A 25,300-nucleotide genomic window follows, 5' to 3' on the forward strand; every position below is an offset into this window, starting at 1 on the left:
ACGGACTTTTCCAGTCCCGGCCTGTTAAAAATATAATATTAAAAATAAATTCAAAACTAGCCGACGGAGCCTTAACGAAAGTTGTAGAGTATTTTCCCACCTACACATGGATATAAAGAACGTCGAAAACGGAGGTGGTACGAGAAAGTTACGGATTTTACAAGTTTTGGACACAAAACTCGAGGCTGGTCCGAAGGAACGCCCTGCGTTCCGAGTGAACGCCGCGCGTTCGCAAGGCTAGGTCTCGGTTCGTCCACGTCGCTCCGGGTCACATCAGGGTACTCCGTTCGAGGCTGAGGTAAGTGATGACGTCAAAGCACTACTGAACGCGCTGCGTTCGAGCTAGGAACGTCCTGCGCTTCGGAACGCCCTGCGTACGAGGAGTCAGCCAGCCCTATAAAAAGGGTGTGAAGCCTTCCGGAATTATTTGCTTTTCTCTCAATTCTTTCACCTCGAAACACCTCGCAAGCCCCTCTAAACCACCCCGAAGCTCCGGTATTATCCCTAGCACGCAACGCGAGTCCCGGCGCTCCCGAGATTCCCGAGAAATTAGCTTTTTTAGTCGAAATTCTGCTCGAGTTTTAGTCTCAACTTCTTCAAGCCACCCCTTCAATCAAGTGAGTTCATACCCCCATTTCTATGCTTTTAAATGCTTTTTAAATGCTTTTGAACACATTACGGGGGAGAATACAAGTAAGCACCCGGTTATTCCCGAGTGAAAAATATGGAATATTTTGCTATACTTTGCATGCAGTTATGTTAACTATTAAATGGAAGTGTTTAACATACAAAACATCTTACTCTACTTTACCCTCACGGGATGAAACAAACCTATTTATTTTAATATAGGACTTAATTGAGAATTCGTGAGGCATTCATCTTCAATATACCTTTTAAGGTACCACTAGAAGTCCTGTTTATAACCAGAATCTCCCGGCCGGAGAACGTGACAAGTGTGTATAGATCTATACGGGACTAATGATCCCGCGCCCTGACTGCTAGCTACAGTCCCCGGGGTGACAAGTGTCATCTCATTTCGACGCCTGAAGAACGTCGCTACAGGCAAAGTATGATAGTACGGTTATAAAAACTCAGTGGATAGACAATTATTATGGTATTACGTTTTCACGGGAAAAGTAACAAATACAGTTCTTTTCACGTTCAAATACAAACCTTCTTATAATTTTGTTTTATAATAAGACTATACACCATTCTTTTGAGCATGTCATTGTTGCTTACAGGTTACGGTCTTGGACATTTGAGGCTGCATTTCACTTTTAGGAAAATATAGGATTTTCCTGGTTCAAATACATACAATTTATACAACAATCATTCATACTCATTTCATACACTCATAAGAAAATATCGGATTTTCTGGAAAATGAACGTGAACTTTCGAATGGCATACATTTTCTCAAAACACTACTTATGAACTCGCCAACTTTATTGTTGACACTTTTTCTTTGAAATAACTTGTATTCTCCGGAAAACGCTAAACCAGGTAGCAACTACTTTTGAAGACTAACGCACTGGCGTTAGTAACATATTTTTGGATCACCATATTGTATTTGATATTCAACAATGTAACACTTACAATCATGTAAACTTTTCAAATATATATGTTATGGTGGTGTGTACTTCTTTAATATTCAATTGTTATGATACTGAATATGACGTCCTCCACCCCCGAACGTTTCCGCCGTTCAGATTTGGGGGTGTGACAAAGAGGATCCAGTCATGTCGGTTTAAGTTTGGCAGATCACCAAGAGAAATCATATGGACCGACTTGAGATCATCAATTTCCTTGGTCGCCATAGTGAGCTTCAAGGTCTGAGTTTTGAACTGAGCAGTTCGACGATGCAGTTCATCCATGATCTTGTTTTCCACAGCTAGCTCGGACTCGAGTTGAGTAAGACGGGCATCAACTGATGTGTGAAGCGCGGTGTTGTCAGACTTGATGCTTCGGCGTACTTCTTCAAAATGCTTCTTCTCAGCTTGAAGCGATTTGCTGAGATTTTCAACAATAGCATTAACAGTTGCGGCGTTCTTTTGAGCAGCAGCCTGAAGAGAGTCTAAAAAGATATTAGCATCAGAAATTAGTTTTTCGACGTTTGCGGTCGCTTTCTTGCATTCTTTTGTCAAGTTTCTCATTAAGATCCTTTAAATGTTGTTTCGTTACAGGAGCATCATCATCATCATCATCATCATCATCATTGCTTTGAACTCCGTAGGGGCTATAATAGAAAGAATCAAAGTCAGCATCCTCCCCACCAAGAACGGTGTCAGATTCGGTTGAGACAGGTGGAGATAGAGGTTTAGAGGTAACTAGGGTTTCGGTTCCTGAAGTAAGTGCCCCCGTATCAGATACGTTGACACGAACTAGAGGTTCAGTTGTAGTAGTGGTAGTAGTGGTAATTTCAGTGAACAGAGGGGTTGGGATTGGTATGGAGGTTGCACTTGAAGTAGAGATAGGAGGAGGGCATGGAGCAATTATTATTGGAACAGAATGAGTAGGAGAGGAAGGAGGTGAGTCTTTGTTACCACGATGAGCCGGTGAAGTGGGAGGCATATTCCCTCGGAGCGAACTCTCTTCCTGAGAACTTTCACCTTCGCTTGACTCTGGTTCGGGTTGATGGTCAGATGGAAAATAATCTGAATCACTTGATGACGGAGTCTTTGACTTGGGAGCCTTCTTCTTGAGCTTTCGCTTCTTAGGAGCGGAAGAAGCTGCTTGTTCTGACTTTATCTTTTTAGGAGGGGCAGCTTTAGATGAAGGTCCTTCCTTTTTACTTTTGCGTTGATCAGCCTTCTTTCCTCGTTTCGCGGGTTTATCAGCTGCATCCAGCGAGCTTTGCATTTCAGGAGTGAGCTACCTCGGTCCCGTAGGAGGAAGCTTCTTGTATTCGTTGATAACCTTACTTTCCCTAGACACACACTTGTAAATTGATTTTGGAATGGAACCGATGAACAGAAATTTAGTTGGATCGGCTACAATGATCTTCGTCGTGTGAAAAGTGGCAATAGATGACATCAAAGAATCAGCCATTATAGGAATGTGGAAATTTTCCATTGCCCATTGAGTAACAAGGGTCCAAAACCTAGCACAAGAGATTTCAGAATAGCGAGAAGACGAAGTAAGGCTTTGTACCAGTTGAGTCCAGAGAATAGAGCCATAGTCCATGTTGATCTCGTGGTAAAGACCATAGAGAAGAGTCATAAACGCTTTGCTTTCCCCGTCAGACCCTCCAACTCTCTCCGATAAACCTTTGAAAAGAAGAGTAAATAAGCCATGCTACTGTGGAGGAAGGCATGATTTCTTGAACCTTGTCACTGTGGTAAGAACTTCAGTGTACCCCATATCGTAAATCATGGTGAAAAGCTGGGTCGTGCTGATCGAGTATGGGTTGACCATGGAGTCGTCGATGATTAGCCTTTTGTAGTGAGCAAAACCTAGCTTTTGAAATCGAAGTCTTCAGATCCAAAATCTGAAAGAAGATCCGCTCCTTGGCTTTATAATATGACTCCGTTGAATAGACTTGAGAGAGGAAAGACATCGGGACACATTCCACCTTGGTTAGAGCAATCACAAGTGGTGAATATTTGAGATATTCAACCACCTGAAGCACGTAAGGATCGTATTGAAAAGGAGACAGTTCGATGATCAGGTTTTGATTTGCCTTGATGATGAGAAGGGACGACTGTGCGCTTTGTTCTTGAACATACGATGAGTCAGCCATTGTTGAAGCTCGAAGTGAAGAAGTTGAACAGTAGAGGGAAATTGCCGTTTGATGCTTGAGAAGATTTTGTAAGTGGTAAAGACGTAAAAGGGAAGTGGGAAAACCCTTTATACGATTACCAGGAGAGAGAAAAATTTGGAGTGATGATTACACGATTTTCTGAATCGGCGCCTGAAAAAGCGTGATTTGACAACTGTTACCCTGAAAAGTGTAACAAAGGTGTCAGGCGGCGTGAGAAAAGGAAACGGTTCAAATTCACGCGCCTTTTAAGATCTTATCCATTCCCCGCCTCTTTGATTTTAAAACTCTTCAAATTCCCTTTGAAATGGGACTCACCCTTTCGCTTGCATTAGAATCGTCTTGCCTTCGCTTCCAAACATTGTGTACCACCACAACATATTGAACCGAACTTTGTATCTGAGAAATAGCCATTAGTACCACGATCAAGACTTGTGGAAAATCATAAAGCTATTCATGCAAGAGTGTGCCAAAGAAAAAGAAATAAAACAAATAATTTGTGGGATTTAAGTGATGTTAATTAAGACACAAAACTGTGGATCCCGGGCACGAATCTCTTCCTTCAAAGTCAAGAGAGACTTAGAAGTGTCTGTGTCGTTTCCCGTGAAATTACGATCAAATGCTTATTAAGAAGCATTGAAAGGCATATTTTCAGTGTAAGGCTAATAGGGTGGCTTTCGCTTCAATCAAACTACGAAACTTCATATAAGACCGAAAGTTGGTTGAAGTACTTGTGAGACCGGTGTAGCCTAGAAAACAAGTAGGTTTGATCAATTTTCAGTGACTTGATAATATTATAGAAATCTCAAAAAAAATAAACTGGATCTTTTGGGTAGAAAAGTCTTGGTGTTAGACAATTTCATAAAGAACACTCAAAAATGAAAAGAGATTTCTTGGTACCATCCACAAAAGTGGTTTCGTTAATACTTTGGTGAAAACTAGAATATGTGATTGTTCACCGCCAATTCATTTTAGGTGTTGTACTTTGGGTTTCACTTAGATCGTGGTTGACGAAACTAAGATGATAAACACAGATTTTGTGCAACCATAAACCTTAGTGGTAAGTTCTGAGAGTCTCAAGGGTTACTACTATGAACCAAAAGTGATGGAGAAAAGTGTGAGGTGGTTAAAGAAAGGAAATAAAACTAAACACAAAAGAAAGGAAATAAAACTAAACACAAAATAAATAATTTTTGGACATTTTGAATTTTTTTTTTTGAAAAGTAACAATAAAAACAGAAAAGTAAATAATTTTGGATTTTATAAATTTTCTGAAAAGAAATAAAAACAGAAAGGTAAATTATATATATATATATATATATATATATATATATATATATATATATATATATATATATATATATTGGATTGTATGAATTTTCTGAAAAGAAATAAAAACAGAAAGGAAAAAATATTTTTGGATTTTATGAAAAGAAATAATACAAAAAAAACATAAAACGAATTGAGAAAAGGTATACATAGTGTACAAAAAGTATATAACCGAAACTTCACCTTTGGAGAGATGAAGCGAAATGGACCGAGCGTTCGGTTCATTTCGGTTCCCGAAAAATGTGGAACCGAAATAGACCGAGCTTTCGCTCTATTTCGCTTGCTTAATTTTAATGAGGCGAAAGAGGTTTCGGTACTAACTCAGCTTCCATCATCCCTAAGCCTTGGAGTATGTTATTAAAACTTGCTTCTGGTAAGGCCTTCGTGAAGATGTCAGCTAGTTGATCAGCGGATCGAACAAAGTGGATCTCAACGTTACCATCTTCAACGTGATCCTTGATGAAGTGGTATCTTAGTGCTATATGTTTCGTTTTCGAGTGTTGCACTGGGTTGTGACATATCCGAATAGTGCTTTCTGAGTCACAATAGAGGGGAATCTTCTTCATGTTTAGGCCATAGTTTCTAAGTTGACTTTGTATCCAAATGACATGTGAAGTGCAAGAAGCTGCGGCGATGTATTCAGCTTCGGCCGTAGAAAGAGACACGCATGTTTGTTTCTTGGATTGCCAGCTGACAATTTTTCCATCAAGGAATTGACACCCGCCAGTTGTGCTCTTTCGGTCTAGACCACATCCTCCAAGATCGGCATCAGAGAATGCTTGAACAAAGAAGTCAGATTTCGCCGGGTACCAAAGACCGAGAGATGAGGTTCGCTTCAAATATCTGAAGATATTTTTTACAGCCACCATATGAGGTTCGCGTGGATTAGCCTGGAACCTGGCACAATAGCAGACATAAAACATAATATATGGTCTACTAGCAGTTAGATACATAGACCCTATCATTTGACGATAGAGTGTCATATCAGCAGCCGGTTTCTCCAGAGATGGTGTAAGCTTCGTTCTGAATGCCATTGGAACCTTTACTTTAGAATCTCCCGTCATGCCGAACTTCGCCAGTAAGGTCTTCATGTAAGCATCCTGATTAATGAATATGCCTTTTGTTCCCTGTCTTACGTTCAGTCCAAGGAAAGACTTAATTGGACCCATTGAGCTCATCTCAAATTTAGTCTCCATCAACTTACGAAATTCAGCTGTTAAGCTAGGATTCGTAGAACCGAAGATGATGTCATCGACGTAAATTTGGAAAATCATTAGGTGTTCACCCTCTTTCTTGCGAAAGAAGGTTGGGTCAACTGAACCTTGTTTGAATTTAGATATTTTTAGAAAACGAGTTAGAGTTTCATACCAGGCTCTCGAGGCTTGCTTCAGACCATAAACTGCCTTGTCCAGAATGTAGCAATGATTGGGAAATTTCTCGTTCACAAATCCAGGTGGTTGCTCAACATATATTGTCTCTTACAGTTCTCCATTCAAGAATGCACACTTGACATCCATTTGAAAAACTTCGAAATTCTTGTGAGCAGCATATGTTAGAAAGGTCCGAACTGATTCCATCCTGGCTACAGGAGCGAAGGTTTTTTCATAATCTATACCTTCTTCCTGACAATATCCCTTAACCACTTGTCTTGCCTTGTTGCGTATCACATTCCCTTCTTTTTCCATCTTGTTCCGGAATACCCATTTTAATCCAACCACCGATGCATCCTTTGGTGTAGGAATTAGTCTCTAGACTCGGTTTCGCTCAAACTCATTGTTTCGTCTTGCATATCCTGTACCCAATCAGAGTGATCAAGTGCAGTGCTACGCGTTTTTGGCTCAATCTTGGAGACAAATGAATCGAACATGCGGAATTCCACTTGAGAGAACAGAGCTGTTTGCTTTTCTTTCAGTTGAGAGCGTGTAAGAACTCCCTTAGATGGTTCACCAATGACTTGAGTTTTCGGATGATCTTTTGTCCATTTAGTGAGAGGAGGGTAGTTAGGATCATAAGCAGGATCCAATTCAGCATTTACTTCTTCTTCAAATTCTGACTGATTGTCATCATCATTCGTATTACGATTCTCCCCCTCGAATGACGAAACAATTTCAACATCAGGTTCAGAATTCTCCCCCTCGATTGGACTTTCACGGTTCATTGTTGGAGATGGGTTCTCCCCATGGAAAGGCGAATCTGAGCACTTTGATGTAGACGAACCCTCCCCCTGGAAAGTAGGGCGATCATTTGTGGGTTCGCTTGGACCTTTGGGTTCGCTTTCCATGGCTTTTGCAGCATCGTTGATTATCTCCTTCAGGTTGGCAACCTTGTTATCAGCTGCTTTCGCTTCAGAAAGAATTGCATTCTCCAGTTCATCAAAGAGCAACGTGTACTCTTCAACCAAATTTGCTATTGGAGCCGTGACTTGACCTGTTTGTGGAAAGATCTCCTCCATTAGATTTTCGTTGGATTGAAGTTTCTTCACGAAATTGTCATCAACAGTGACATAATAGGTTTCTTCTATCTTCTTTGATCTTTTATTCAGAACCCTATATGCCTTGGAGGTAAGAGAGTAGCCTAGAAAAATCCCATCGTCTGCCTTCACATCAAACTTGTTTCGGTTCTCTTTAGAGTTGAAGATGAAGCACCTAGAACCGAAGACATGGAAGAATTTCACATTAGGCTTGCGATTATTCAAAATTTCATACGGTGTGATTGAAAATCGCTTATTGAGGAAGGTTCGATTCTGGGTAAAACAAGTAGCAGAAATCGCATCAGCGCAGAAGTACAGAGGTAGAGAAGCGAAGCTAAGCATGGTTCGAGCGGCTTCACACAACGAACGGTTTCGCCTTTCAACTATACCATTTTGTTGTGAAGTATAGGGAGCGGAGAAGTTGTGAGTTACTCCCTTTTCAGCCAGAAATACTTCAAAGTCGTGGTTTTTGAACTCTAACCCATTGTCACTTCTGACATTTCTCACTATCTTTCTCAGCTTTACTTCCACCTGCTTTATGAAGATTTTGACTTGTGGAGTTGCATCTGATTTCTTTTTAAGAAAGAAAACCCAGGTGAAACGTGAAAAATCATCGACAATAACAAGAATGTACTTATTACCACCAATACTTTCTATGGCCGATGGACCACATAGATCATTGTGTAGAAGTTCAAGAGGTTCAATGATCTTTGTGTTCACACGTGTGGGGTGACTCTTTCGGCTTTGCTTTCCCATTTCACATGCAGCACACAAGTGTTCCTTGTCAAACTTTAGAAGTGGCAGTCCTCGTACATGATCACCAAGAACCAACTTGTTGATGTCTTTGAAGTTAAGGTGCGAGAGTCGTCGATGCCATAGCCAGCTTTCATCAAAATGAGCTTTCGTTAGAAGACATACAGTTGGCTTCCCTCGTATTGGGTTCAGATTCAATGGGTACATTTCGCCTTTGCGCTGGGACTTCAATAGAACTGTTTTAGTTTTCTTTTCAACAATCTCGGAACCTTCATCATCAAATGAGACCTTCAGGCCAGTCCCTACTACCAGTTGCGAAACACTTATAAGATTGTGTTGCAATCCTTCCACGTATGCCACCTTTCGAATGGAAAAATCTCCGTTCGTGATCATTCCATAGCCTTTTATTTTGCCATATGAGTTATTTCCATACTTGACACAACCACCATCGTTCAGAACCCAAAACTCCCTCAGCTCTTCCCGTCTCCCTGTCATGTGACGCGAGCAGCCACTATCGATATACCATTCGTCGTCGAACTGCTCGTCACTGATAACCTGTAAAAATCAAGCAGATTTAGGAACCCAAAGTTGTTTTACAGAACAAGGAATAGCAATAGAAAGATCAACCATATAAGTTCGTTTTATTAAAGTGGTTTCATCTTTCCTTTTGACAGTGAAAACTTTGACTTTGTTAGTGTTAGTTTTGTTTGAATCAGGTTGAGGATTTTTATTTTGATTCTTAACAAACTTGTTTTCATATTTCCTAGGGTTAGCTGACGTTGTCTTCTTCTGCTGTTCGTCTTCAGAGACGAGCTTTCCTTTTCCCTTGATATTCTTGTTACGATTTTGCTTTGGTTGAGAATGACTAGGATGGGATTTAGGACAGAAACTTGTCTTTCGGTTCTTATTACTGCTAGTTTTGGGACCGAAACTGGTCTTTCGGTTCTTGTCGCTGCAAGATTTGGGACTAAAACTAGTCTTTCGATTCGCCTGACTGCAGGATTGGTAGTGAGTGCATGGATCAGAGTTAGCCTTTGATTTTTCTTTCGCCTTGTGATTGGACACCTTTTCTATGCGAACATAATTGGAGTTTTGGGAGCGCCAAAACTGCTTCCTTTCATTGAGATTCCTTTGATATCTCCTATTTCGCTGGCGTTTTTTGTTCAGCAAGCTGCTTTTGAGACTTGTGAATGTTTACTCTTGGCTTCAGTCTCTCAGCATGAGTTTCACTCTTTAATGAAGAGGTTTCGCTTGCCGCCTTTGTAGGTTCGCTTGGAATTTCTTTACAACCACTTGTGCTCGGTACATCATAGCTTGTTGGTTTGTTGAGTGGTTCTGCCACATATCTACCTTTGACCCTCCATGATGTTCTTTCTGATAAACCAACAGTTTCGTCTGCATTATCAATTGGAGCAGACCAAAAATAATTATCACAACCACCTGTGTTGTCTTCGTTTACTATGGCTGTAAGTTCGGCTGTGTGTTTCTGAGTAACTACTGTTGTGGTGTATACCTGATTTGGTACTGTTTGTACTTTTTGATAAACCACTGCCTTCGGTTTCAGAACTTTGGATTTATCTTGGGATATCCGAGCGAACTCAACCGAATTCTCAGATATAAGACCTTTGGTAGGTTCGGTTTCGCTTTTGACAAATTTTGAATAGTCAATTACATCCTCCACAGAAATTTCACTCATATCACTGTCCTCATCAAATTCAGAAGAGTTTTTCACATTTATTTTGTTTTCTGAACTTAACTTGGTACTCAATGAGTCAAATTTCTGTACAGTTTCGGTCTTGATTTTTAATTTATCATTTTCGTCCAAAAGGTTTTTAAGCATGTCCTTGTGGTCTTTGGACTTGATAAATGACTCGATTTTGTCCAGACCGATTTTGTAGGCATCAGAAATCTCATCTGAAGAGAGAATATATTCACATTTATAGCAATCAACATCTATTTCATCTTCCTTCAATTCAAGGAAAGGCAAAATCATTTTGTGAATCTTATCTCCTATCTCACAATTTAAATACAATTGAGTAATATTGGAATAAAGACGTTTAGCAATTAAGCAAAAAATATTCATTTGTTTCAAAAACTTCAAATTATCACGTTGCAAATAAATCAGTTCATCTTTTGCCTTAACTAACTCTAATTCCTTCTTATATATCCACATCCTTCGCTCCTCACTCTTGGAAGACAGCCTGCTAATTTGATCAGTTAGGTTAGAATTCGTGAGGCGAGTTCGTTTTAGACTACCACTTAAACTAGAAAACTTGAATTTTAACCCGATTAATTCCTTTTCATAGTTATTAATTGGTATTTTTAGAGATTCGAGGATACATTGTACCTTCTTGATCAACTGATCACATTCGTTGATCTGCTCTCCCATTGGTTTGGCAGCGAAGCACTTGTCTTCTCTTTCCTTCGCTTCCTCACTATCGCCCTCGGTTGTATAGCCTCTCAATCTTGACACTCCAACAGTCACCATCAAACATCTTCCTGCAAACTCAGACTTTCCTTCGTTCGCCAAAAAAGCCCTGCCATGCGTGGGCTTACGCACTTCTTCATCTTCAGAGTCTGTGGACCAGACTTCTACGCCTTCAAACTCATCATCAACAATGGTTTCCTGCACAATCAAAGCATTCATAGAACTGTTAGAGGCTTTCTTCTTCTTTATTTCCTCCAGCTTGCGTGAATGGTATGCTTCATCATCTTCTCCATCCTTCTTTTCAGATAGCTTTCTCAACATACAATCTTTGGCAAAGTGATTTTTTCCGTGGCAGAAATTGCAGTCATATCCGGAATCACCCACAAGCTTGTTCTCCTTCTTCGCTTCTTCTTGCTCAGGAGCATTCTTAACCTCTTCTTTCACCTTTTCAAAACTATAGCTCCGTTTGCAGTTTCGGTTCTTAGAGGTAGGAAACTTTTTGCGAGTAAACTTCTTGGGATTAGAGATCATTAATGCATATTCATCATTTGTCAAATCACATTCAGAGAGATCTAACTCCTCTTCTTCTTTAGCCACATTCTTGCCCTTTGAGAGAAGAGCCAAAGACCCATACTAGACACCACCTTCGTTTCCTTAGTCACTACACTTTCATGTGACTTGAGTATTCCCACAAGCTTCGCCAACGAATAGGTTTTGAACTGTTCATGAGGTTTCACAGTCGAAACCACAGCCATACATTCGGGCCTTAGGCCATTCATGAAAGTGACCTTCTGCTCGATAACTTCTCTTCCAATACCTTGCTTGATCATCTTGCAGAGAAGATGATTGAAACGATCGAATGACCGAATAAGTTTTTCTTCTGGCTTTTACTTGAACTCATCGAACTCAGAGAGCAAAAGAGTTTGAATTGAATGCTCTAGATCCTCATCTGTGGAATACAGCTCCTTCAGCCTATCCCAGATTTCTTTTGCCGTCGTGCATGAACTAACCAGGTGAAAAGTATCGGATTGCAAGGAAAATTTGATCATCCTCATAGCTTTAATGTTGCTCATCAGTTTGTCCTTCTCGTCTTGAGGAACATTATCCACGTCGATCATTAGCTGATTGTACTCCTTTTGAGTTTTGATGATTCTGTTTGTTCCAGAGTGAGTAAACGGACTCAATGTGATAGCTTCCCAGATTAGATAACCATTATCCTCTGAACCAAGAACATAGTCTTCAAAGTGATGCGTCCAGAATTCATAATCTTGAGTGTATAAAATCAAGATTCTTGTAGTAGATCCGATGTTGTTGGATATGTTGATTGGGTTTGTTTGTGAATCTTCGTGAGACATGATGACCTGTTTTGAATATCTGTCAAGAACCAGACTTGTAAGATTGAATTAGGGTTTTATTAAAACGTAGAACAGCGTCAATAATGAGATGACGGCTTCAACGATTTCAACAAAAGCGGAAACCCTAAATAGATCCTTCCAACAGAAGAGATGTGTATGAATTACACAGTCTCCTGCTCTGATACCAATTGATGAGAATGAATTTCTCTAAGATCGTTTAGATTCGTAACAGATTTGGTCAATCACAGTAAAAGTAAAGAACACACAATGAATCAAATAAGAGCTGAATGATTAATATGCTCCACCTCAGAAGAGCTCGATAAAGAACTTCGACTGTAGAGGTGTGCTAGGGTTACAGTACATTAAAGGAATAATAATTATCAAGCGTGCAAAGAAAGATGCATGCATGCATCTTATATACTAAACCCTAATATCATAAACACGGATGGACAGGCCCATACCGTGACAATATTGGACTAACTAACGAAGCCCAATGGCGGAATCCTTAGACCCAACACAACCATCCCATCACCGTATGATGGTTTCTATTCTACACTATATTCCATCGAAACCTTTCGTCATCGCAAGTCAATTCACCCCAAAAACGGCAAAACATTAAATGCAACCTATTTCCCAATCCTGATTTCATCATTACCATTTTTAACACGACCCGTTTCCATCACCTATATAAACTCCTTTAAACCCTTTTTTCCTCTTTACGTGCAAAAAACCCTCAAACTGCCCTTATCTTCTTCCTGTGTTCTTGTGTTCTTCAAACTCTCATCCACCTGCAACAATGGCCTCCTTATTACCCTCCAAAACCTCCAAATATGCCCCCAAAATCACGAAAGTTGTTGTCAAGAAGAAGTTCTCAAAGGGATCATCGTCTTCACAGTCTCCTGAACCATTCCTCAGGGATACTACATAGCTATTCTCACTCAATCCCATGGACTTCGAAGAACCCATCTGAGTGTTGATTGAGTTCATTGCTCATCATCCTATCCCCATTCCCCTCACTAAAATCCCAGGACTCACTCCCAATCTCTCTTCTTCACACAGCCTTCGAGAGGGTTAAAATCTACAATGATGTCCTGGAAACCAAAATTACAGGCGATCGCATCGTTCCAATCCACAAATCCACCTTCCTCAATGCGATCGGTGTTAAGAAAAATCCCATTGGGTTTAAAGTTCAAGAACCAACTGCCGAGGAATTTCAACAATTCTTGAACCACATCGGTTACGATCAGGAGTACAAGGCGAAAGAGTTCAAGAAATCAGTCGTTTCTGGTCTTTGGACCGTTCTGATGCATTTTATCATCCGCGGGATGTCTGGAAAGCATGGAGGTACGGACACCCTCAGCAAGGACTGGCTGTACGTAGTATATATCATCTTCTCCGGAAAGCAGAACGCTGTGGATCTCCCTGAAGTTCTATGGCAAGACTTTCAGAAGTTCGCCGTCAAACGCAAGCACAACGAGATTTCGAGCCCTAGATTTTGGGCACTGACGATCCAAGAACTCTACAAAGAAAGGTCTGAACCAATTCCGGTGGCTACAATTCCGAAAGAGGTATATGTTTCTTTCAAAACTGTTAAACATTATCGTATTTCGGACTAATCTTCATTTAGACCTATTCGACGTTTGCCGGAACACATGTAGGCCCTTATCCCTTCCGGATCCATTCATTTGAAACACCACTTGGATACTTCGCTTGTGTATAACCCAACACAATCTGCCTAGGTCCCTATTGAGCCCATTCCAGAAGTGGCCAAACCTACTTTGTCTAGTGGAAAGAAAATGAAGTCAGCTAAAAGGAAGACTTCTCCCTCAAAGCTAAATGCTAGAAAGAGAACCAAAGTCGGTTCCTCCTCTCAAAAGGAAGGATCCTATGACACTCCGACTGACATTGGCCATCAGTCTACCCCATCTACCCACTCATCCGAGGTACACCTCGATGTTTCAAAATCACATGCACACACCCACGGGGAGTCTGCGCATGATTCACCCTCTCCTTCCCAAAAAGGTGATGCAGGTGTTGAACAAAGTTCCTTGCCCCCCCTGGAACAAACCCATGTGTCAAATTTGATATCCCAATTTCTTCCACACTCGCACGGTCCGAAACCTCTGTTCCGGACCCCAAGCATTCCAAAGCAGGAGCAGTACCTCCTACTTTGGATGCCTCAACTGGTCTGATAGCCGATAAGGGTACAGGATGACCAGGTGTTAATGATCCTGCTTGGGAAGATTATGTTGACCGGGCTCAAACTTGACATCCGGAACTCACAAGATCTCAGGTCGAAACCACCCTCATCTCCATGAGGAACAGGGCTATCCAAAGCAACATGCCCTTTGTTATTCCTAACAATGATGAAACAGATTTGGAATTTGCTTCCGGAGAAACACCAAAGTCTCCACATCATTATACTTTTCATTCTGATCCAGATGAAGAACTTTCCGAAGATGTCATGTTTAATGAAGATGGTACTAATGTTGTTGACACTCCTGTGCTGCCTTCCGTTCGATTTCAGTCCAAGACATCCTCATCCAAATAAATTTTTGATTTCGGATCCTCGTCATCCACTCCTGATGCAGAAACAGAATCAACTCCCAAACTTCATGATGTTGCTGCCACCAACAAGCCTGGTCCTTCAAAACCTCCATTCAATCCGAAACCCACCAAAAATAGGCCTCAGGATTCCACTTCGGACACCGGATCTTCCGTAGGAAACTACATTGATCCGTTTGCCCTTCTTGAAATCAAGGAAAATGTCTTTGACACGATGAAAAAGGTGGATACAATTGATACCACGGTGGCCGGACTCAACTCCAAGATCGACAAAGAGGTTTCCGGATTGGATTCCAAACTTGACGCTATCCTCCAATCCTTGTCTGAAGCCAACAAATCGGGACCCACCACTGCTGAAAGGGAAGCCCAATCGGATCAACTTGTTTCTCTCCAACTCAAGCATGCTATGGAATAAGTTGAACAGAAGTACGATGCCTTCGTTGATCATCATCTTGATACTATCACCCAGATGCTTAAAGTTCATGATGATTTGGTCGCCACCACCAACGAGCTAATAAAGCAAACTCATGTTCGTCATGAGAAACAGATTCAGTGATTGGAGAAAGACATCCGAAAGAAAGACGAAATGAACCTCATCATGCAACAAGTCCTCCTCAAGCTACTCAGGGCATGTTGGAATATCGTGGATGTTCTGAACAATAAAATTGATGAGATGTTGTCAATCGTTGCACAGCTGTTCAATCATCTCAAAGCTCAGGCTACCACTGCTAAAGCTTACTACACCCTGACTCTTTAGCTCAACACCAGCTTTCAGAAGGTGTTTGAAAAATTTTCGGATTTAAAAGAATCCCTTGCACTGGTTGCCAGGTCCACTGTTGCAAGAGAGGGACAAGGACCAACTCAATCATGGAAACCTGCCTCAGAATTTATGCTCCGAGATGAAAATGAAATTTCAGATGAACAGGTTCTCTCCAGTTCTCCTCACGGAAGTGATGATAGGGATGATGATGAAGATGAAGATGAAGATGCTTATGTTACAAATGCAGTTGTAGGACTTCAGGCTCCAAAGAATCTCCCTACTAAAGTAATGACAGAGGAAGAACAAAGGATTTGGTCGGCAGTCTCATGGCCATCTTACACTGCCTGATGTGCTCCAAAGAAGTATCGGCTAAGGTGAAAACTAAACTGACGGTTGACGCCTTCCGAGCCACCACATCTATGCTGCCTCCAATTCCTGCACCAAAAATTGCTCCAATTGATGAAGGCTCTCCTCTCCGGATTCCTGACGATATTTTGGAAGAACCTGTTCAATCCTTTCCTCCGGAATTTACCATCGATGAAAACATGCAACACATCATCTCAGTGCTCAACAAAGACAAGGGCAAGAAACCCATCTCAGAAAGCTATCAAGCTCATTACTCCGGACCACAACCAAATCCTAAATAAGGTTGGTCCCAAGAAGAAATTAATCAAGCTTTAGAGGAAAGCATCCGGATTCAAGCGCTCAAAGACAATCCTAATCCGATGTTGGGGCTCTCTCCTCTATTCCGAGAAGCGATTATCCATGATCTGGATATAGTATCGTTTATGTATTATGACATTCCTAGTAATGATTCAGAGCAACTTGATCTTCCTCTCTCTCCGTACAACAAGTATTACACCAAGTTTTCCCCTCTACATCCTGAAGATGATCCGCAATTGATCATCCGAACTGAGCGTGAAAGACTGAAGACCTTCTATTCCAAAAACGCGCTTCCTCAAAAAGAAATGTGGTCTAAGAAGAGGATTACAAAAATCTTAGGGTGTGGAAGGAAGATTCTAACCAAGTTTGAACTCAACTGTGTGTTGTTCCGATATTACATCTTCCAGAATAAACCAACTCAATACACCATCACTGATGCTGACTTCCGTGCGATTAATCCGAACGACATCTTGACAATCACAACACATTTCCGGAGTCATCAAAATGACAGTATCATCATGGGAGCTTATCACGCTGCCTTAAGCTTCCTCAAAGACTATGTATCTGAATTATGTCGATGCGACTATGAATTGGCACATCTATTTGGAACTGAAAACTTCCTTGCCAAGATTGATTATGCTCTGCCGGAAGTTGATCTGTTAGCTGAAGGGGCCATCGATGAGCCGGTGTTGGGGTTTGTCTACAATAAAAGATAGACAAACAAGAAGGACTTCTTCCGAGTCCTTTACAAACACCTAGTTCCAACTAAAGCTCTTCAGAAATTCATCAGTTGTGCATCCAAGTCAGAAGCTCCAGAAAATGTTAAGGCAAAGTTTGTGAGTCAGCTGCAGTGGTATATTGAAGTTAGAGATTGGTTATTCAGAGCTTATGTTTTTATCAAGGAAGAAGCAAACTAAGCTGACTTGATTGCTAAGTTCACTTAGGGGAGATTGTTGGAACCTGAAAGCGAACCTCTAGCAATCATCCAATAATTTCCGAAGTCAGTTTCAGTTCCGAAGTGTAATTGTTCTAGAGTCAGTATGTGGTTCCATGTGAAGACTTTGTTCGGAGTAGAAGATCAGAGAAGAGGTTTCGAAAGAAGTGAAGACATTCTGGAATGGAGTTTGTTTCCGGAATGAAGTTTGTGTTTATACGTCTGTATTAATTTATTTTTTCGTTTAGCTTGGTGTAACATGTCATAGGACTTAGTCTCTGTTGTTTACTTAGATAATCAGAGTGTCAGGAGTAACTCTCTTATCCGGTCCTATGTATGTTTTTGGATTAGTACGATGTATTTTGTTCTCCTATTTATAGGAGCATTCAATGTCAAATTTATGTGATAGATTGTTCAACTAAAGATAGTATTATTCTAGTTTACTTCACTTTATGTTCACTTTCAAATCATTCAAACATTTTTCTTCATTTATTGTCTTTACCTTGATCATTATCTTCACTCTTCATTTATGTATTGAATACTTAGTTGAATGCATTAACTCAGCATTAACTCAAGGTTTGAGTTTTCAAACCTTGTCCCTGCGCATCAGATCATCTTGAATTCACACGCAGACATGGACTACCCACTTCTCACGTCTGCGGGCTTTTGACCTAAAAAACGATCGTTCTCTTCTTCAACCACAATCTCCATCGTGCCACCATACCTTCCTTCGAATCCCTTCCTCACTCCAACACCGACCTGCTTATACTCCTCTCCAATCAACCGCCGCCGTCTTCGGCCTCAATGCCGCCGCCCTATCAAAGTTCGATTGCTCCTCCTCTCCGGTCTTCTTCCTGTCCCGGACTTCGATTTCACTGGTCAACATCTTTTTTTTAACTTCAAACATGAAATTGGTGATTAATTTTGCTAGAAAAGTCTCTAATCTACTGAAATATGTTGTTTGATATTGCTGAAAATGTTTGTTCTTGCTTAGATTTGGTGCTAGATGTTACAAATCTGAAAATAATGTTGAAAATTTCCTTTCTTGCTTAAATTTCTTATTGATTCTTGCTGAAAATCTATAACATTGGTGAAATCAAGATTTTTTCTTGATTAAAATATAAAGGTGTGTTGAAATATGAAATAATGATTAGAATGTGGTGATTCTTGCTAAAAAATACTCTTTATTGCTTAAAATTGTTTTTAGAATGTGTTAAAAATTGTTATTTGGTTTTGGAAATATGAAATAATGATGTTAATTTTTTGTTGATTTTTTTTTGCTGAAATGGTTATGGTTGTGATACACATGTTAAATTAACTTTTGCTAAAATTTGTATGATATGCAATACCTTATGAAATCAGATTTGTGAATGTTGCAATACCTTATGAAATATGATTTGTCTACGATATAATTGTTATTAGAAATGGGAGAGAAACAACAGTGGACCAATGAGCATTTAAAATGCTGATTGGATACATGTATGGAAGAAGTAGAGAATGTGGGTAGAAAAGGATTGAGTTTGTAGAAAAGGGCTTCACCATATACTGCTTCACCCTCCGGTAACCCCAACAAAAGGGCTAAACCTTCAACTCTTATAGCTCTTAGTTCCTCACCGTCTGGTTCTTCACCTGATGGAACTTCTATTACTGCTGACGATTTAGCATTTGAAATGAAAAAAAACTCTACAAAGTTTGACTATAGGGTATACAATTCCTCAATGTTTAGAGAAGTTAGAGGTGCTTGTGTTAGGCCCTATAGATCCTTTATGCTTTGTTGCAAATCACATTTTTGGAGGGACCATGAACATAAGAGAGATGTGGATGCATTTGTGTGATGGTCCCGAGATATTATGAGGATGACTTGAGATGACAGGTACAAGTTTAGGAGTTTTGAAGGACGAAAAGATTTTTCGATGATTTTTCTTGTGTTGAAACTATTTGTTAGGTCTTTTTGCTTTTGTTGGAACTATTTGTTGTTATTTTGCTACTTGGAATATTGTTAATGTAATGTTTTTTGCAACTTGAAATATGATTAATGTAGTGTTATTTTGCTACTTGAAATATGATTAATTTAGTGTTATTTTGCTACTTGAAATATGATTAATGTAGTGTTATTTTGCTATCCGAAATATGGTTAATGTAATGATTTTTTGCTACTTGAAATATGATTAATGTAATTTCTTTTGCTACTTGAAATATGATTAATTTAGTGTTATTTTGCTACTTGAAATATGGTTAATGTAATGATTTTTTGCTACTTGAAATATGATTATGTAAAGTTTTGTAAAGTTCTGCTTTGTTGATTTTAGGTTCATAATGGATCACAAACAAAAGATACTTCTCGTAATTCTTATGTACTTGTACATCCGTTATATTTGGAAGAGGGGTGTGAAACGATTGCGGGATAATGATTAGTGAATGACGGGACATGAATACACATTAGAGATATTGCATCGTAATCGTTTACAATGTGTTGAAGTACTACGCATCTCCCATGACTCTTTTGTACGATTATGTGCTCATTTTAGAGCAAATTACTCATTAAAGGACAGCAAACATCTATCGGTTGAGGAAAATATGGCTATGTTTCTAATGATGATCAGCCATAATCAACGGTACGTGATTATCAAGCGGAGATTTCAACAATCGAAGCAAACAATTCATAAACTTTTTTATGAGGTGCTGGAAAAAATGATGCTTTTAGCACAACACATTGTATTACCAACTTCTTTTAATCCGGATCCAAACATTCCAGGACATAATAGGAGGCTACGACGGGATTTCAAAGGGGCGGTTGGTGCACTTGATGGCACTTTGATACATGTTTTTGTACCTGATAAGAAACAAGACTTATATAGAATTAGGGGAAAGGGAGATTGTTACCAAAACGTATTGGCAATTTGTGACTTCAATATGATTTTTACATTTGTTGTGGTCGGGTGGGAAGGGGTAGCGCATGACTCTAGAATATTATCAGAAGCAGTAGCCGATCCGCAAGCATCATTCCCGGTTCCACCACCATGTAAGTTTTTGGTTTTTCAAATATTTTTATCTTAGTTTGAAAATTGATTAGTGTTTTGCATTTTTACAGACAAATATTATCTTTGTGATGCCGCGTATGCACACACTCGAGGATTTGTGGCCCCTTATCGTAATGTGAGGTATTGACTTGGAGATTTTCATCAAATATGTGCATTGACCAATAAAGAAAAATTTAAGCATGGACATGCAAAACTTAGGAATGTCATTGAGCGTGCTTTTGGTGTTTTGAAAGCACGATTCCCTATATTGAAGAGGATGGCACCATTCTGTTTGTTACACAAAGAAACATTGCCATTGCATGTTTCGCACTTCATAATTTTATAAGGAAAGAAGGACTGAGTGATGAGTATTTCACATGATACGATGAAGCCAATGTCTCTTTTCAAAATAACAATGTGGTCGTTGATGATGATGAAGACGATATTCCAACACATGGTACTACAGCAGACCGTGAATATATGACTCGGTTACGGGATGAGATTGTTGAGCACTTGATGCACAATATAGATTGAATTGTTTTAAATGAAATTGTTATTGTAAAACCAAATTGCTTTAATTGTATGACTAATTTAGTTGCATGAATTTTATTTTCAGTAATGGATGACTATTATTATTAAAAATTTTGTGTTGAAAAATCATTTTTAGTTTGTAAAATCATTGTATTTAAAATTCAGTTTACTTCAGCAGCTTGCAGACGTTAAAAAACAAACAGTCTTCTTATTGCGTACTGTAGACGTTTGGTCCACCTCTTCTGCTGCAGAGGCTTGCACATGTGGTCCGCAGACTGCAGACATTTTGGCTTCAGAAAAACAAATAGAACCTAAGTGCATTTAAGGTTAGGGATCAGAGTTCTTTCAAAGAGATTAGGATTTGCATGTTTAAATGGGGAAAATGACAAAAGTTGCATCGTTGGCTGAAGGAAGAAGATATAAATTTCTGAACTTGGCAGATCTGGCTCGTAGAGTTGGCATACTGACGGATTCTACCCTAATAACAATTTCCTTTATAGAATTGATTTTTGAAAATTACCAATTGTACTTTGAACTTATGTATTATACTTATTTCAAATAAATTGATTTATTTTAATAAATGGTTATTATTATTATTATTGTTATTATTATTATTATTATTATTATTATTATTAATTTAACGTCTTTACATCTATATAATGTATTTTATTTATTTAACTCACATGCCAAACCTACAATAATTTAGTCTTTAATTATATGGTTATTCATTAACTCTATTTAGAAATCACTAAACGGAAACAAGCGTTACAGTAGAGTCTCTGGCGGTGGCCCCGCTTGATTTCTTAAAAGGGGCAGCGCCCCCGCATGATTTGGGATAGCTCCCCAAAAGGTTTTTGGAAATTTGAATTAGTATAATAGTGGAAAATCCCGAATTCTAGTGGCTGGTTATGATAAGATTGACAAATCCCATCAGTTTTGAAAACTATTAATTATGTCATTAAATTAGTGATATACTTAACTATTGTAGATTTAATCGTAATTGGTTGCAAGATCTCTTTAATACAAATATACACTAACCAAAATTTTGTTTTATATAATAATAAAAGTTTTACATATGTTTAGTGGGTAAATGTAAGGGTCAAATATGTTGTAATTAGTCGAAGTGTGGTTTGTACTCTCATATGTTCTGTAATCTATTTTACTAAGGCGCTTTTATACGAAGCTTAAGTGTCTATGCCTTAGTATATTTTTTGAACGCTTTCTGTTTCCTATAAATAGGGATATTTACTAGAGTTAGAAAAGAGTTTTTACAGACATGTCTTTGTACTTGTAAACATTCAAAAGCGTAATAGAGCTGAAACAAGATCATATTTACATCCGTTGTTCAATCTCACATTCTTACTTCAATTTTATCTCTGATTCATTTTATACTCGATTCATTGGTTCATCAATTGGTATCAGAGCAGGAATCACATCTGTGATATGATTTTCACCTATTCAAAAAGTTTTTGAATCAACTTTTTGGTTCAAAAGTTTCTGCACTTTTTGATAGTGAAAATTTTGTCTAGATTTTAGTTTGTGATTCGATTCTGCATTTGAATTGTTGAATCGAGTGTTCTTCTTGTAATTCCGATTTGATTCGACTAGTTTGTTCTCAAATATTCAATTTTTCTTCAAAATTCTCAAAATCATCTTCCGTACAACAATGGCGAGCTTCAATCTTCTCATCTTTTAGGATCATCGACCAAAATTTCAATGCTAATCCCTGAATACTATGATCAGTGGGCTGATCGTATGCAGGATTATCTGAATGGTCTTGATGAAGAATTATGGTCATGTGTCTCTAGAAATGTCAATCCTCCGGCGAATGTACAAGCAATTGGATCATCTTCTGCAAGTTCTGGTGTTGAAAATCAAACTGATCGTATGAAGAAACTGGAGAAGAGATGTATGAGGGAATTACGAGGAGCTTTACCTCCAGTTGTGTACAATTACGTAAGGAGTTGTACAACTGCTAAGGAGATCTGGAACAATCTGAAAGAAAAGTTTCAAGGAAGTGAGAAGACGAAAATCAATTCGGTGAAACAGTGCTTGGTTGAGCTGAAAGATTTCAGACAAAAAGAAGGTGAAACAATTGAAGTGTACTATGATCGTCTGAACGAGTTAATCTACCATTGCAATCGCTATGGAATCACCAGGACTTCAATGGAATTCAATATCATCTTTGTGATGGGTCTTCGAAAAGAATGGAGAAGCGTGAGTATGATGGTGAAGAATCAGCAAAGTTTTGATACATCATCTCTCAATGATCTGTACAATCAGTTGAAGACACACGAGAGTGAGGTTAATGAAATGGCTGAGGAATCGAAGCTGAGTTTGGGAGGTCCATTGGCACTCATGTCCAAGATATCTGAGAAAGAAGTTGAAAAAGGTGATTCAGAGGAAGAAGAGGGATTCATCATGAATTCGGATGATGAGGCAATAACATTTTACTCGAATAATCGTGTTAAGAAGTTTTTAAAAAAACCATTAAATCTGAAGGCTAAGCTAGCTGAGGTAAAAGGAAGTGTTGTGAGTAAATTTGTTGTTGAGGAGAAGAAGAAGGTTGAGAAGAAAGATTCGAAGGTGTCTGAGGGGAGGAATGAGAAGAAGCTGAAAGGTGATGCTAGAGTAGATTGTCATTATTGCAATGGAGCCAATCATCTTGCGAATGATTGTATGCTTCGAAAGAAGGATGAGAGAAAGAATAAAGTTAAAGATGAGGCTTATCACGTAGAGAAGCTTGAGGAGGTTCGTGCGAAAGCTAAGAATTTGTCGCTGGTCGCAAGGGGTGAACAGGAGGAAGATGGAACCTATCAAATCTGGTCAACTGGATCAGACGATGAGGAGATGAGGAATCCAACACATGGAGCAATGTATGCGAAGATGGAGGAGGACTTAGATGAAGAGGAATTTGAAGTGAAAGCTAGATGCTTCGTATCCAAGGCAGCAGACAAATCTCCAATGACGACAAAGGTACGTAATATTCTCGAATCTTTTAATATTCCTAAACATGCTTATGACTCTGAACTAATATATTTTGATGAGACTGTTACTTATTTTGATTCAATTGTTGTGTCTGCTAGCAATGAGGCCAACAAGTTGTCCATGTGAAATAAGTAAAGAGCAACATAGAAAATTACTGTCTTTTCTAGCATACGAAAGAGCTAAGGTAGATAATGTTTCGTATGATTGTGAGAAGATAATAGATGAATTTGACAAAGTTCCTGATGATAGATATAAATATGGAATTGTCAAAATTGACGAATGTCTTGATACGAATGAATTAGTTAACATAGTGAATGATACTTTGACTAAATCTGAACAAATCTAAATTTTGAAAAAGACTGAGAATTCAACATCTGATTCTCAATCTAATTTTGTTGATATTGAAGATAATTCTGACAATATTAGTGAAATTAGTGATCTTGAGGATGTTGATTGTTCCCAGTTGTCTATTGTTAATATTGCATCAACATCTAAAAGGAAACTGATAAACCCTCAACTTCGAAAGTTTGTGATTTGGACTTCGTGGACATCAGAGATAGTCAAACTGATGATAGCGATGATGAAAATGAGGAGAAAATTTCGAAGAAAAAGAAACTTCAAAGGAAGAAGAAATTCCTCAAATTGTGGTTGATCAAGTGTATGGTGATACACAAAAGTTCGAAAAGGTGATGAATGAACAAGGTGCTCACTTTCTTGAAACGAATACTGTGGTTTATCCAAATTTCAAGTGTACAGATGATGTCATCTTCCCAAATCAAGTGTTCGTAACTACTGGAAATGTTGAGAATGTCAAACCAGAATTAAAGAAGTTAGTTTAAGAAGACAATTTGAAAACAATAGATGAAGGTTTCTTCGCAAATCAAAGCACAATTGAAAACAACCTAACAAAGAATTCGTACGTTTTTCAACGTCAAAAACCACAAAGAAAATGGGTTGAAAAATCAAAAATTGAAAATGAATTTTCAAAACCAGTTGTAGTAGAAAATGAAAATGTTGTCAAACTAAACTCCAAGGAATTCAAAGATCAAATTGACAAATTTTCGAAAGAAAATAATATTTCAAAAAGACAAGCTAGGAAGAAAATATCCTGGCAGACTATTGAGTCTCAAAAGATGTCAAATGAAACGACAAAACCTGTTAAGACTGTGAATTCAGCAACTTTTTCAAACAAAAAGAAAAATCCCGCTGAAACAAATAAATATTTGTCTGAATCACAATCACCCAAAAATGTTTTCAAAGCTAAAAATTCATCTTTTTCAACAAATAAACAACCTTCATCTCAATCAAATCATTCAAGGTCTGAAGTGAATAAACAACCAAAGTTTTCGAAAGTTTCAAAAACTACTATTCCAATGAAATTTTCACATGAATCAAATCCACCACAAATATTCTCTCAACGTCAACATTTTAAATCGACTGTTAATACATCTTATGCTCAATCTTTTCTAACGAAACCAAAAGTTGATTTCATTCCTCAAAAGCCAAATTTTCCTAATCACACGAAGAAACAAACTTTGAAATTTTCACATGAAAATGGATAACTTCAAGGAAGAATATTGATCATTGGCTTGAAGGCAAAGGAAAAATGTATCAGTCGAGTACATTTTCAAAGGAGAAAATTCACGAAGCCTATGAGAAGTATGTGAATACTTCATCAAATGGAAGTTCATCTTCTAAGGATTCGAACATATCAGTCAAAGCATGGAAACCAGTAGTGAAAGCAAAGAA

General features: G+C 38.7%; 1 protein-coding gene across 1 annotated transcript; it reads left to right on the forward strand.

Annotated features, from left to right (window-relative positions):
• Positions 1–19,430: 19,430 nt before the first annotated feature.
• LOC145111341 (uncharacterized) lies at positions 19,431–20,413 on the forward strand. Its single transcript, XM_079047630.1, has 3 exons — positions 19,431–20,034; positions 20,104–20,173; positions 20,287–20,413. Exons 1-3 carry the CDS (start codon positions 19,431–19,433, stop codon positions 20,411–20,413), a joined length of 801 nt encoding a protein of 266 aa, XP_078903756.1.
• Positions 20,414–25,300: the final 4,887 nt, after the last annotated feature.

This window comes from Lactuca virosa, chromosome 5 (assembly GCF_052849685.1).
Source record: "Lactuca virosa cultivar CGN04683 chromosome 5, Lactuca_virosa_CGN04683_v6, whole genome shotgun sequence".
Classification (NCBI taxonomy): domain Eukaryota; kingdom Viridiplantae; phylum Streptophyta; class Magnoliopsida; order Asterales; family Asteraceae; genus Lactuca; species Lactuca virosa.